The sequence below is a fragment of the Crocodylus siamensis genome, chromosome 2 (assembly GCF_052110815.1).
Source record: "Crocodylus siamensis isolate JL-2025a chromosome 2, ASM5211081v1, whole genome shotgun sequence".
Classification (NCBI taxonomy): Eukaryota; Metazoa; Chordata; order Crocodylia; family Crocodylidae; genus Crocodylus; species Crocodylus siamensis.
Genome location: NC_143396.1, coordinates 183468580 through 183482992, shown reverse-complemented (window position 1 = coordinate 183482992; position 14413 = coordinate 183468580). Strand labels below are relative to the sequence as shown.

The 14413-nt window shown below is 42.0% G+C and overlaps 1 protein-coding gene across 7 annotated transcripts in view; it reads right to left on the bottom strand.

Moving 5' to 3' along the window:
• Nucleotides 1–14413, bottom strand: part of PTPN5 (protein tyrosine phosphatase non-receptor type 5) — a 138963-nt gene that overhangs the window by 3862 nt on the left and 120688 nt on the right. For 6 of the 7 annotated variants that reach the window (XM_090032533.1, XM_090032531.1, XM_090032530.1 and 3 more), the window contains 2 exons: nt 10189–10349; nt 4240–4353 (listed from right to left, as the gene is read on the bottom strand). In XM_090032533.1, the coding sequence (XP_089888659.1) occupies nt 4240–4353; nt 10189–10349 (275 nt within the window). The remainder of the gene's footprint in view (nt 1–4239; nt 4354–10188; nt 10350–14413) is intronic. The other variant, XM_090032535.1, reaches the window with a different exon arrangement.

Below are 14413 nucleotides of genomic sequence, written 5' to 3'. Positions count from 1 at the left end.
ATATACCTGCTCCAGCTCCAGCAAATATCTTACAAACACTAAAACTACAACTGCAAGGCCAGACTGGGTACAAAGGACCTCCTCGCAGACTCCACTGACTGAGGGAGCCCTATTTTGATAATCCTTATTTTTTTGATCTGCTGTATGTGAAACAACATCACTATTTATCTGTGTCAAAGTGCGTCTGCTGCTCATGGCACTGAAAATATATTTTCGACAGTCCATGACACACAGGGAATGTTAGTCATATCTGGTGATTACTTCCCAGTTCCACTAGAAGCTAAGGTTGTACCCTAAAGTTATGGCAACAGAAGCAGAAGAGTGGTCATCTAGTTTCAGAACAGTGGAAGTGATTTTACTTTTATCTTATTCTCCATCGTGCTGTGGCTTCCTCTCCTTCCTACACACACCTGCCTCATGACAAACGATAGCTGTTCAGAGTTTATTCAAAACTAGATAAATTATATTTTCACCCATGCTTCCACAGAGACCTTCTGGAAACCACCTCTCAAACACTGGTTGCAAGGAAGCTGGAAATACCACTCTCCTTTGTCACATCAACTTTATTTTCAGGAACAAATGCCAGAATCCGTATAGTATCTAATGCTTAGAACTTGTGAAAGTGAACCATGCGGTGTTAGCAAGAAGAAATCTTTGTCCCTCCAATCAGACAGCATCTGAAGAACAGCCCACTGCTTCCTGTAGGGGCCAATGTCCTTATGCTCCCAAATGGGGGTAATGGCAAGTGGATCCACTTAGTCTCAGATCTTGTTCTGCCATACAGCAGTACTTTGCAGAGACAGGTGGAGATGTCTAAGCCCATCATGCCTGAGGTTCTGTGCTGCCTCTGTCCCTCACAACTACCAGTTGTGCAATGTGATTCCCTTTGGGACCCTCTGCAGCTCACATGGCTGGACATATCTGTCCCTAAATGTTTAGGTGCAGAGGACACGTCTCTTGAAGATGACAAAGCGAAGTGTTTGAAGGTGGCTGTCAGCAGCACCACCCTTTTACTGTGCACACCTTATAACACCTGATACCAGAGTGGCCCAGAAGACACACTCATGTCTTCATATCCTAGGCCAACAATGTACATCATTTCATTTTAGGAAAGTCAGCTTCCCAAGCTCAGATATTGCACATCAGATATTTCACCAAAGGCACGTCTACATATTCATCAATGTGTCGTAATTGCAGCGCATTAACTTTAGTGCCTGCAATGACACATTAGCACAGATGAATGCTTTGTTAATGATGTTAATATGCATTAGACTAAATCTATCAAGCATTAGTGCATTAGAATGGGTTTTGCCGCTGTGCTAATGCGCAGCAGAATTCGTCTTCTGCACATTAAGCATCTCATGTAGACGCACCCCAACAAGCTGAAACTCCTCTGCAGTTCCCAAGCAAGGAGACGGTTCTTAGGGCTAATGCTCATACCTCTATTGCTCTACACAAATCAAGGACCTTTCCTGCAAATGCTCACACTAACTAATAATAACCTCACTTCCTACAATGCTTTGTTCAAGTTCCTGGAGTCTCTTGCCCTCCTGTCATCCTGTTTATCCTGCTTATGAAACTTGTCCAGTGATTACTGGCCAAAGACACCACTCCCAGCTAAGCCAGGGATGGGCAATTATTTGGGCCTGTGGGCCACATAGGCAGTTCAGGGGAGCTCCCATGCGCCAGTCAGCACCCCCTCCTCCCCAGCCCCAGAAACAACTCAGAGCCCGGCGCACTACTGCCAACAGAGCACAGCCATAGACCTGACCCCAGCCCATCCTACATCTGCTCTGAACTCACCCTGGCTGGAGTGGACCAGCCCAGAACAGCGTGCACAGCCCAGAACCTGGCCCACCCTGTGCCTGCTCCAACGCTGAGCAGTGGCAGGGCAAAAGCTGCTGCTCAGCATAGGGGAAAAGCAGCCTCTCTCCCTTACTGCTGTGGGGCCCTTCTGGCTGCAGCTGTCCAGAGCCTGTGCCCAGGCTGCCCCGTAGCTCCTCTCTGCTGCCATCACTGCTGTGTCTGGGCTATCCAGCAGGGCAGCAGTGGCAGTAGAGGGGAGCCACAGGTCATGCTAGGTGCAGGTCATCCTAGACAGTAGCAAGGTGGAGAGGCCACGTTTCTCCCCCGCCAAGCAGCAGATTGTCTAGCCATCACCACTGCTGCTACAGTTCAGCGTAGGCGGGAGAGTCTAGAGCAGGCGTGGGGCAGCCCAGGATCGAGGCAGTGCGCATGGGTTCCAGCTGGTCTGCTCTGCCGGGCTGAGTTCAGAGTGGGCGCAGGGCAGGCTGGGGTTGGAGTGTGCACGCGAGTCCCTGCCAGTACCAAGGGGCCCGGGCCAGCAGCAGCGGCAGCTGGAAGGAGTTGCCACCTGGGCTGCCTAGAAAGGTAGTCCAGGCAGAGCCCCACTGTGTGCCCACAGGGTGGTGGGACATGCCACAGGCTGGATGGTGCCTGGGCTAGGTGGGACTGAGGGACCCACCACTGGCCGGACAAAGTCCCTCCGTTGGCGGGATCCAGCTCACAGGCCATATTTGCCCACCCCTGAGCTAAGCACTTTGAAGTGTTTGTCTTTCTAAAATTACTGCTTCTGGTGCCAGAGTAGGAGCTAGTGATGGATTCATGCAGATGGCAGGAGATAGACAAAGACACAGGTAGATTTGAAAGGGCTATCAGCCCCTTTCTTCATTCCCTAACAACTTATCACCCCTTGCAGTGAGGACAGGATTTGACAGTTTCCCTCATCCTTGCTGGGCATCTATTCTCTCTTATGCCATTCATTCTGCTTATCCCAATCCAGAGATAGTGAAGGGCAATCCTCACACACAGTCTCCATCTGCCTACCATAGCTGTGGCTTCTTTAGCACTTTGTGGTTTGATCCAGGTCTGATGAAACAGCAAACGTTAGACACATTTAAGTATCCATTGCGCTCTCCTCTTCCCTTCTTTTGAAAATGACTTTTGCCAGCACCCACTTCCCTGCAAGGCTCGTATTCTTTAAATGTGCCTCATGTACCAAACCTGTTTTTGACTGGACATCCTTGATGTTGTTTGCTTCCGTGGCTCTCTGCCTGTGAAGCACATCCCTGTGTTACTCACAGCCAGAAGTCAGTAGAGGGCATTTCAGACCTAGTGAACCTCACAGTACTGTGACAAACCAATGGTTTATTCTTGCTTTTTATTTTCTTTCCTTATTTCTCAGGTGGACTTTCATTGTCTGGACTGACATCCACTGAAACAGCCAAATCACCAGGGCCTCTGCAGAGCTCGGCCTATCAGGACCTCAGCGGGCTGACAAACATTTCATTTTCTGCCTCCCACTCATAATTGCTCCTCTGAAATAAAGTTCAGTGTGGAGTTGAGGTTTCCTTTTTCTTTTTTTTAATCTTGGGTGTGTTTTTTGTGACATTCCTTCCCTTGACTACATTTATCATTATCATTAGAGAGAACATCAAGACATGTTTTGATGCAGTTTGAAACCAGTGGGACAGGAAAAATCATATCTTGGTGCAAAATTCAAGTCTCTTTATTTTGTAGTCAGAATCAAACCAGCATGATAAAGAATGCTTAAACAGAACCATTTGATTTCGGAGATCTTCGTGCCTCTATTTGCATGTCTGTAAACACTTTCGCCTGTGCGTATAAATGACATTCCCCCTGTCCATAACCTGAGCAGCTTCCATACAGTCAGACCCTTTCACCACTGCTTACATGGCCAACCAGAGTAGGACTTTTTTCTTTTCGTCTTCTGTTTCACCTAATGGTTGCAAGCACATCTGTGATTTTGAGACTAGTTTCTGTAGGGGTAATACCTTGTTGTGGGCAGCAGGACTCCCAGCCTTATTCCTTTGGTTAAAACAGCAGGACCAGATCCTCAAAGGGTATAAATCCGTTATAGCTTCATTAAAATCAATGCAGCTATCCATATTTATGCCAGCTGAGGATGTGGACCAGTTGTGACTTGCTGAAGCATTCTTTCCCTGTTGGGATTTTAGGGGGACAACAGATTAATATCAGAACATAGGCCGGAGTTGCTTTTTAATGGGAGTTTGTCTCTTAAGTCACTTGGACTCTGAACTTTATTTCAAAGCAACAAGTATATTCTGTTGGAGACAAAAAATCCTACTCACTGGCCTGTGTTTGTTTTTCTTTCCAATTCTCGTTTCTTTTCCTCTTAAATATGTGGAATGCATGTATTCACATATTTTATTTTGGAAAGGAAGAGAATTCCCTTACCTGTCTAGTCGTAACTGGCAGGTTGTTCGCAGTATGTCAACTATGCCCTCATTCTTCAACTCTTTACAACAAATGCTGGTGGCAATGAAGCAGCCTGTCCTTCCAATCCCTGCACTGAAGAGGTGGAAAATAGGGAAAGTGGGGGCAAACAACCCAAAAAGGAAAAGCATTAGAATTTCATGTGTTATGTACATAATGTGTGGTCAAATGCACCCCCTCCCTGTGCCCCTCCACACCCTTCTGGATGCATGTGGCCGTGTGTGTGTGTGCCTATTTCAAGGTATAAATATTGCTAACATTCCATGTGTGTGAACAAATATTAACAGGTAGTAGCCCCAAAAGCATTACTTGGCAACAAAGGGATTTTAAAGATGGTTATTCAAAGAAAAAGATATCATCTCGTGCGGCTGTATCATGCAACAACAAAGAGGTTCAGGGTTTGAACCCCAAGCACAGACCATACTGTTGCAAGGGAGATGAGGAGGAGGAAAGGAGTACTTTGCAGCGTACACCACTGGTTATTCCATTGCTCAGACTGGTTGGGAAGCAGCACCCACAAATTCAAACTGGAGGGAGTGGCAGACTACCCCTGTGGCAAGGGGCTTTTATTAAATGGGATGGATGTGCTCTTGTCTCCACAAGAGCAAAATGCCTATTTTCAGAGAGGCAGAGACTGAAGTAATTCTGAACCACACTCTTTGCCTTGTTACCTCACAGTTGGTTGCTCCATTGCTGATGGGGCCAAACAAGTACAGAAACTGGGTGTCTCATGGTGAAACAGGGATGGTTTTCCTACTGAAAGATTACACAACTGAGTGGGAATACATCTCAGTGGACAGGACAGGCAACATGCAGATATCTTTCCATTGGGAGAATCTTATAATAGGGAACCACGTAGAAAGGAGAGACTGTATTTACATAGTCAGATGTGTGCAACCTTACCTAAAAAGCACATTGCTGATCAAATGCAGGAAGGCAAAGTATCTTCCATTTAATAAACGCTACTGCTATATTATCTAGCACTCGCTTTAAAGCAACTGCTATTTCCTTGGGTATCAGAACAGAAAATACTAAAAGATGATGAGAAAGTAAAGGCTAGTTTCTAACACAGGTTCCAGGCCTGCCTAGGGAGAGCCCTTTTAGAAAGTTGCATGGCTACACAAACCTTGGACACATGGGCCCTGCATGCCCACTGCTCTGTAACTGAGCAACGGCCACTGAGCAAGTGGCTGAGGCTGGACAATATGAATAAGACCACCAAGAAAGGACCATGTCATCCTGTGGCAATAAGTAGCAGAACTGCTTAGAGATATCTTCTTTTCTTCCCTGGGAAGCTCCTAAACTGTTGTAGATGCATGTGCCACACACAGGGCTTGCAAAACTGAAATTGTGCCCTCAAAAAGACCAGGCACAAAAGAGATGAATAACAGGTTTCTCCCATTCCCAGTGAGGACAGTGCTTCATAATGTGTGTAATGGCCAGGCAGAGCAAATCAGCCTGTAATCACAAACACATTTTTTTTCAAAAGAAATTAGCACTGAGATGAAGCAAGCAGTACAGAGTACAATGCCAAAGAGACCTTAAGTGGACCCTCTGGCCTTTGTCAGGCTTCTGATGGCAGTGTACCACTTAAATAACAGAAGCAACAAATAACTTTTATTTCTTAGGCAAAATTTAGTTTGAAAGATATCCCCCTTGTGCAGTTCTCCGAAAGCTTCTCTGAACAATTTTCATTCATGCGTGTTGTGATAAACATTGCTTAAATAATTATGGTGAACAGCAATATGGCAAGACTGATGCCATTTGCAAAGTCATTCAGATCAGAAATCGTATAACTCTCTGGAGTTGTGCAAGATTCAACAAATTAGAGATTTTTTTTCTCATTCTTTATCAATGAAAAAGTATTTTTCTTTTCAGCTGCTTCAGTCATTAGCTAAAAAACAGAGTTGATGCTGTGCTGTTAAAGTGGCAACAAGAAGCTGTAAACTCTTCTTACCACCTTAATGAAGAATCAGCTGCAAAGCTGACAATACTCCTGCATGTTAAATAATTAAGTAAGCAGTCTCAAGAATAATTACCTTACACAATTGCCAGAGAACTTCCCTCTGTTTAAGCAGTGTTAAAGTCATAGGAAGAAAACAGCAACAAGTGTACAGAAAACAATGGGGCTTACACAAGGTTGCTGTCGGCAAAATTCTAGTGAGATTTCCCTCACTGGGACAGATGGGCCTATGACCACATCAGCAACATTTTCATGCAGAAATTCCTATTCATGCTCACAACAACTGTGTTTTAATGGCTCTAAGCTGTGGTAAGATGAATTCAAAGAGGAAGCATGGTTTTGCTCATAAGGCACTGGACTGGGGCTATGGAGAGCAAGGTTTAATACCTGGTGCTGCCATTAATACCTGTGAAAAGCCTTAGCTGAATCATTTAGATCCAGGCTCCATTTGGGTCCTGAGGTCTAAATGGAAATCAATGGGGCACAGGTACCTAGCTACTTTTAAAAATCTAGCTAATTTCTCTACCTACCTTACTTTCCAACCTTTTGCTCCTATTTTGTATCCCACTTCCCCCTTTTTTTTTTGCCTATCGTATCTGTTTAGAGTATAAATGATTCAGGCCAAGGATTACCTCATACTCTGTGTACCAAGAGCCAGGTACTCAGTCCCCATGGTTTATGCATATCTCTATGGTAATAATGCAGATAGCTAACAATAAAAGAGAGATCTTTCATAATGCTGGACATCCAGAGCTCAAGAATGTTTTACAAAGGAAGATAAGTAGCATCCTCATTTTACAGACAGGAAAATTGATAAAGAAGGGTCAAGTGATTTGTCGGTGGTCAGACTGAAAGCTAATGGCAGAGAGAAGAACAAAGTCCAGATCTCCTGTGGCCAGTGACTTATCTATAAGACCAAATTGGAAAAGGCCTTTAACCTTTAACATGAAGCTGACTTTAGAGAACCCTTGAAAGGTAGGAACATTAAAAAGAAAAGAAAAGAAAAGAAAAAAAATCTATGGTATACTGTATTTAAGAGGGCTGAACCTACTAGCAGATTTATGCTCTAATGCAGGGCCAAATCCTGCAAGGTGGCGCATCTTACTTCAAAGCCAGCGAAAATGTGGTTATCAGCATATCACAGGGCTTGGTTGATGGTTTGCAAGTGTCCAATATATGCAATATACTATATGCACTCCACATTTTTTATACAAAGGGATAAATAAGGATATTTGAGAGTGCTCTGGCCCTCAGCCGTCATCCTTGAGAGTGTCTCAGACAGTAACAGCAATTTCAAAATAAAACCATTTTGTGTGGGAGGGGGACTCTGATGGTGCCAAACACCCCCATCATTTACAACCATGCAGAGAAGCGGTGCGGTCCTGTAAGCGATCACTGTACACAAAATGGGCTTATTTTGAAATTGCCATTCCTTTTTGAAACATCCTCATAAAATGCTTCAAAAGCCTGTCAGCTCTTTCAATCTTTCAAACAAGTACCTAAGACTTTATTACAAATACCTAAGAGAAACACCTGAAGACCTATACTTCTACATATTAGATAGCTAGACAAAGCTGTAGGACTAAAACAAGCTTCAAATCAAAATAGAGGGCTTATCAGTGGCTGGGTTCAATACTGTCTGTAAAAGAGATTCTCATAGATTCACAGATTTTAAGGGCCAGAAACCCTTACTATCATCATAAATCATTCTTCTAGCACTTTTCTGAACACTTTCCAATCTGTCATCATCCTTTTTGAAGAGAGGACACCAACACTGGATATCACAATCCCAGCATAGTCTCACCCATGCTGTATGCAGAAGTAACACCACCTTCCTATTCCTACTTGACGTTCCCGTTTATGCAGTCAAGGATCATGTTCACTCCTTTTGGCTACAGCAACACACCTGAAGCTCATGTTCAGCTCCTTATCTGCCATGACCTCTTAGTTCTTTTCAGAGTCACTGGTTTCCAGGTTACAGTCTTCCATCTTAAAAGTGTGACCTACATTCTTTGTTCCGAGATGTATGACCCTACATTTGGCTATGTTAAAATGCATGTTATTCAAATGAATTCACCTTACTAAGCAATCTAGGTCAATCTGGAAAATTTAACGGAACCCATCATTGTTTAATTCACCACCTTTTTATCATATGAAAACTTTTACTAGCAATGATTTTATATTTTCTTCCGGATGACTGATAAATTTAACAATGGATAACAATTCCCATTTACGATTAACTGAAGTCCATCAGTTAATCAGCTTTTAATTCAGCAACTATGGGGTGTGCCTTAATTATGCACTGTGCTTACCTGAATTAAGGACTAACCAATCATGACTAATGCAAATTCCTTGCAGAAGTTTATTACGGTATATCAGAACAGTAACCTTTAACAATCAACTTGCGATTCTATCAAAACGCTTTGTTTGTTTCCATCAGACCATATGACTGACAACAGCTATGCACCTAACCTTTTAACTGATGACTGCACCTCATATCTCATAACTGTCTTTCCATAATATTACCTGGGATGGATGCTAGGTTGACTTCCTTAGAGTTTTCCAGGCCATCTTATTATATTTTATATGTATTGGCACAGCATTAGCTGTTTTCAGTCCTCTGGAACTGTTAATCTCAGCACTACTGATTTAAGAAAGCGTGTGGGACAATTTGTTAAAAAATATGTTTTGGGGCAAAAACTACACAGCTGATTTAAAAATGTTTAATTTCAAACAGTTGCTGTTTAACAGCCTCCTTGGTTATTGGTGGAACAGAAAATTATTTTATCATTGCAATAAGTGTCTTTCTAAAGCACATTTCATTCTGCTTCTTTCTGAAGCACAGTAAAAGTATTTAATTATTGATGATTTTATCATCTTTGCTGCTGAACTCACAACATTTTGAGGACCCTGTTTATTCCTAGCATTGTCCTTAACCATTGGCCATAGATTTTTCAAGGATACTTTGGTTTCACTTATCAATTGTCTGTATAGCCTAAACACTGATTTGTACTAATTGCTATCAGATTTCCCATTGTTTTGCTTGTTATGCCTTTTTATTATGGTATCACTGTCTTCAGGAATTCTTTTTAACCAAAGAAGGCTTCTTGCATGAGTGCACAACTGTGGGTTTTGGGAGAGTCTAATGCATCATTTGTATATTTATGCTGAAATACTTCTTTCCATTCAGTTGTGTTCATGATGGTAATCAGCTTTTCGGAAACTAGCATCTTTGAAGGCCTAAGTGTCTACCAGTATATATGGCTATATTTTGGTTGCAGGAAGTAAATGGAATTAGAGCAGTATGTATGACTATATTTTGGTTGCATCTAGACAACCCTGGGTATGTCTGCATAATAAGCATACCTGGCCAGACAGCAGTGCTGTCAAGCATGCTGCAGTGCTCCAGGTAGGCTGCTTCCTAACCACACAAAACCAATGTGTGGTAGCTGTGTCCTGGTAGTACTTTAGTCAACCTATTTAGTATTGCTGAGAGAGGGCCATTCACCTCATCCCCATCCTAATCGGCCTATCTGTAGTGCCACAGATGCAGCTGCATGGCATGGCAAATATACCACGTAGACATGTCTCATCCTTGTTTAGTTTGGTGATCAGTTCATCCTTATCTACCAGAATAAGGTTAAGCATGAGAACTATGACAAATTAACTACAGTACTTTCTGTACTGGAAAATTACCCTCATCTCTGTTATTATTATTATTATTATTTATTTATTTATTTATTTTTAGAAAATCTAAGGATATATTTATCAGTGATTGCATAAGACCTCCAGCTCATGTCCTCCTAGACTGACTTCCCTCATGATGATGTGATTTTTCTTTACAGACATGATAGATAGATTTTTAAGGAGTGGCCGGTGTGGCTCAGTGTCCTTATAACACTGCTGGTGAAAGAGCTTCATGGAAATCTAATATAACATTAACTTACCTGCAGTGGACAATGACTGGAGCATTTTTTTGTTCTGCATGCTGCATGGCCTCTTCCACTTCCTGCACCAGCTGTAACAGGGGTGGAGCTTGATCTGGTGTCTTTTGGTCTGGCCAGGATGTATACCAGTAGTGTTTCAGGGTTCTTACTTCTTCATCCTTCTGTGACCCAGTTATATAGAAAAGTAATGCTAAAGATGTAAACATTTGCCAAGATTTTTGCTTAACAACAAATGATAATGAACCTCTGGCTTCCTCTGCCTCTTTGGGGACAGCATAAGCAAGTCAGTGCTGAAGGAAAACAAGCATCTGCTGGACCAAATCCATGGAACACAGACTTTCTGATGTTCAGAACTGATACTGCACAAGAGCAAACTGGTAAACACTTATAAATCAGCAAAAACACCACTAAAACAACTGTGCTCTTTTTCTGTGTTCTCTTCCCCATTTCTAGTCCTAGTTTCCTCAGTGTAAATCACTATGAAATCAGCAAGCATGCTCCCAGTTTTGAGAAGTACTTATTAGGTCTGTATACATAGGTATTGGGTACCCAAAATGACACACCTTGTGCCTGTTCTATGAAGATGCTGAGTGCTGCTATGGGCCCTCCGTGTTTTGCCTTGGCATTGTAGCCATTACTTGGAACAGAAGATGCTGGGTTAAATAATTTTTGTTAAGGGGTAAAAGGTATCTAACTTCAGCTTCCCTAGGCGTTCTTTAAATATATAACTACATTTTAGGCTGGATGGGGGTAGAGAGGAGGCAGAATGAGGAGCAATTTTGGCTTTTAACTAAAAACTAGAGGTAGCATTATCAGAAGTGCTAATCTGATGTAATCCTTGTATCACAAGGGCTTTCAATAAAACCTAGGTTCCTTTGTGCCTAAGGCCCAGGTCGTCAAAAGGTATTTGGACATTTTTTTCAGGCTGAAAACACTGTGAGCATCTTGAGGACCTGGCCCAAAGTCTCTTTTGAAAATGAGACCTTAAGAGCCTAAGAGGTTGTCTACACCAGCCACAGCCACAGCCACAAAGTGCTATGAAAATGAACTAGCTCAGCTACCGATACCAGGAAGCCACAGAAACACAGAGATTTTGCATGAGCTAGTTCAGCCTGCTGAGAAGGTATCCTGAGAACAATGATAAACCATCCTCAGTTGCTGTTGCTGACAAATGTACACCAGCCTTTGGAGTGCAGTTGATGGATTACATCCTATTTCTATTCCATTTAGATGCTGAAACATCCCATCTCTTCATACGGGAGACTGTCCATAGCACTGGAGAATCCCATGTAATTACTGGCTTCTGTGGCTTTCATTGCCGTGTCATTGATTGCAAGTGTAGCAGAGAGTGGAAGGCATCATTGCTACATTATGACAAAAGAATGGTTCCAGGCAATGGCATCTCATTAAACAAAACCTTTATTTCCATTCTGCTTGGTGAGAACTAATTGATTATCAACTTCATTGAAACCTGAGGTAGTGCTTAATTGAATAACCAATGGGGATATGACCTTAAAGTTAATAGCCAGTGGAAAGAGTAGTTTGTGTGGAAAAGGAACTATGTACTTGACATGAAATGTCAACAGAGGCCTCAGTGTCATTTGTCACAGGATAATGCTCAAATTTCTTGGCTGTGATTAAAGTGTTTTTTAAAAAGAATAAATTTAAATATTTTTCTATTGCTCTCTCCATTTCTATCTGAAATCTGCTGCTCTCTTGCTCCCTTTTTCTGCTTGGTGCTGGCTGAGGGTATCAGACAATAACATGCCAGACCAATCCAATAAGTGGTTTTAAATTTGGCCTCTTCTTGTGGGAACCTGTGTAACCATAGACACAGTAGACCCTATGTTTATCCCTGTAACAGATGTTCATGACCATTTCATATATGCTTGCGACCCATGGGTGGAGAAATGCTGGACTAGATGACCTCCTGAGGTCCCTTCCTACCCTAAAGTTTTATGATTCTAAGAAGAAAAAAATGTCCAGTGGGGATAACTGTGTTAATACTCTATGTAGCATGGTATTGTGATCATTTGATGGACCTAATTTGCATCTAGGTTTATATTTGTAGGGATAAGCAAAAGAAGAATTGTCTCCTCTTCCTTCTTCTCTTTGTTGTAGCTATCTGTTGTCTACAGCTTTACACTTAGACTGTAAACTCTTCAGGGCTGTCTCTGTTATCATTTTATGCAGTGTCTAGTACAAAAGGGGATGACTTGGATGCACTACAGCCATATTAATACTAATGAGGTCTCACCAGTACACCTGGTCAGAAAATGGGGAGAGCTATCAACTTCCTGTGCAAAATATCAATGCAAGTCTTCCCAAACCTACCCCACCAAATTCTTTTTAATCAATATTTTCTATTTTGTCTTTTCATCAAAATAAGAAAGAGAAAAAGGTTTTAGTCAAAACTTGATTTTTGAATACAAAATATAAAAGTCGTTCATATTAAAACCTGTTGTATTTAAGCACATTTTTGATTAACCTTGTGGATGTTGTACTCTGAAAGAGATTTTGGATCCTATTGAGAAAATATTATTGATCCAGTATAACTAAAATAGCTCAGACTGTAAGACTAGAAGACTGGAGTTAGGCTGGATATTATTCTTGCTGCTGTTTTGCACTGTCTGGGATAGGCTGTATTTAAGACTGTTGCAAATCTGTCACATTTTTGGAAATAATGTTTTCTTCCCACTTATCTGGGAGTCTGATGCTAGCCTCATCTTCTGTGCCAAATGTATGACTGACAGGCTTTTCAGGCTCTAAATCCAAACATGGGATTTCAAAGGCTGGCTTTCTGCCTGTTAGCATAAGGTTGATGAGACTTGAAACTGTATGTGTGAAAGGAAGCTTGTTCTCAGCAGAGGAAGTAATACTGCTGGAGCTGGTAGAACTAAGTTCTGTAAAGGTCATGTATATAAGACTGTTCCTATTCACTAGGTAGTTTGAGACTCTAGCATCTAGTGATGAAAAATGAGCTATAAAAAGGCAATGGTACTTTAGAGCAAGTAGTAATACAGTAGCTGGTATAAGGAAACAAGTCTGTATTTGAGTATGTATGCATGCATCCACAGGTTATTTTAGCTAGTATGAGTCGGGAAAGCTAAGTGTTTTAATTCAGTTAGTTGGAAGGATTCTGTATTCAGAAAAAAAATAATATTTTTGGGGAAATTCTCAGCAGAACTTATCAGTGATTTAATCTGATTATTGTAGAATGTTTTCTTGAAGTGAATTCTGTGCCAGTTTATCTAAATTCAAATAATTATGATGATACATATCAGTCACAGTGAATAGAGGTGGAATTACTGGATCAACAACCACTAATTAGATTCATAGATGCATTAGGGAGAGGAACTAAAGATAACTCAGAGGCCAGAGGTATACAGAACAAATGATCTAGGTAACACAATGTTATCCAGTCATCTTTGGTGCAGTCAACCATAGTCAAACTTCAAAATTCCTCCTGGGCCACCATATGCCCTTTTCTCCAAGCTTTTCATTGCCAAGAGAGTGAGGAGGAGTGTGATCTGTGGACTGTTTACTATAGTTCGCCAGTGGTCTAGGATCACAGTTTTTGTGTGGGGGCAGGGCTAGGCTGGTGCTTTTGCCTGCAGGAACAGGGGCTCTCAGCAAGGGAGGGGAAGAGGAGAGGGAGTAGCTAGCACAGAGCTGCTTCTGAATGGCTAGAGTTAGGAAGGGTAGAACGAAGCCCTCTCGCCTCACAGCCCCTCCACCCAGCTACTCTGCCCAACACTTTCACAAGTACAACAGCATCTAAGCTATTAACCTTAATTAAAAAAACCCTATACACATACTTTAAACTATTCCCTTATTAACAGCTTCTTGGGATGCCTGTACAATCTAGGACATGTAAAACCTCACAGACAGCCAAATCCTCATTCAGTGTATGAAGGTATCCTTACCTTACACAAGCTAAGGATATGATCTACATTGCACCATGCTGCCTTTGTTCCATTCTGCATCATCCCTAGGTTTATCACGTTACACTAATACTGATGTCTGTACTATGGACTTATGAAGTATGGATTAAAGCAGGCAAGAAACTATCCCTGAACTGCAATGCCACCCTAAAATAACCAGTCAGCTTAGAAGACACTCACACAGAGTGACTCACTGGATTTCTCCAGTGAATGAAAATGAAAGGTCCTATTACAAATGGCCTGGAAGTCTTCAGAGTGCACATACTCAGGCTAAATCCCTG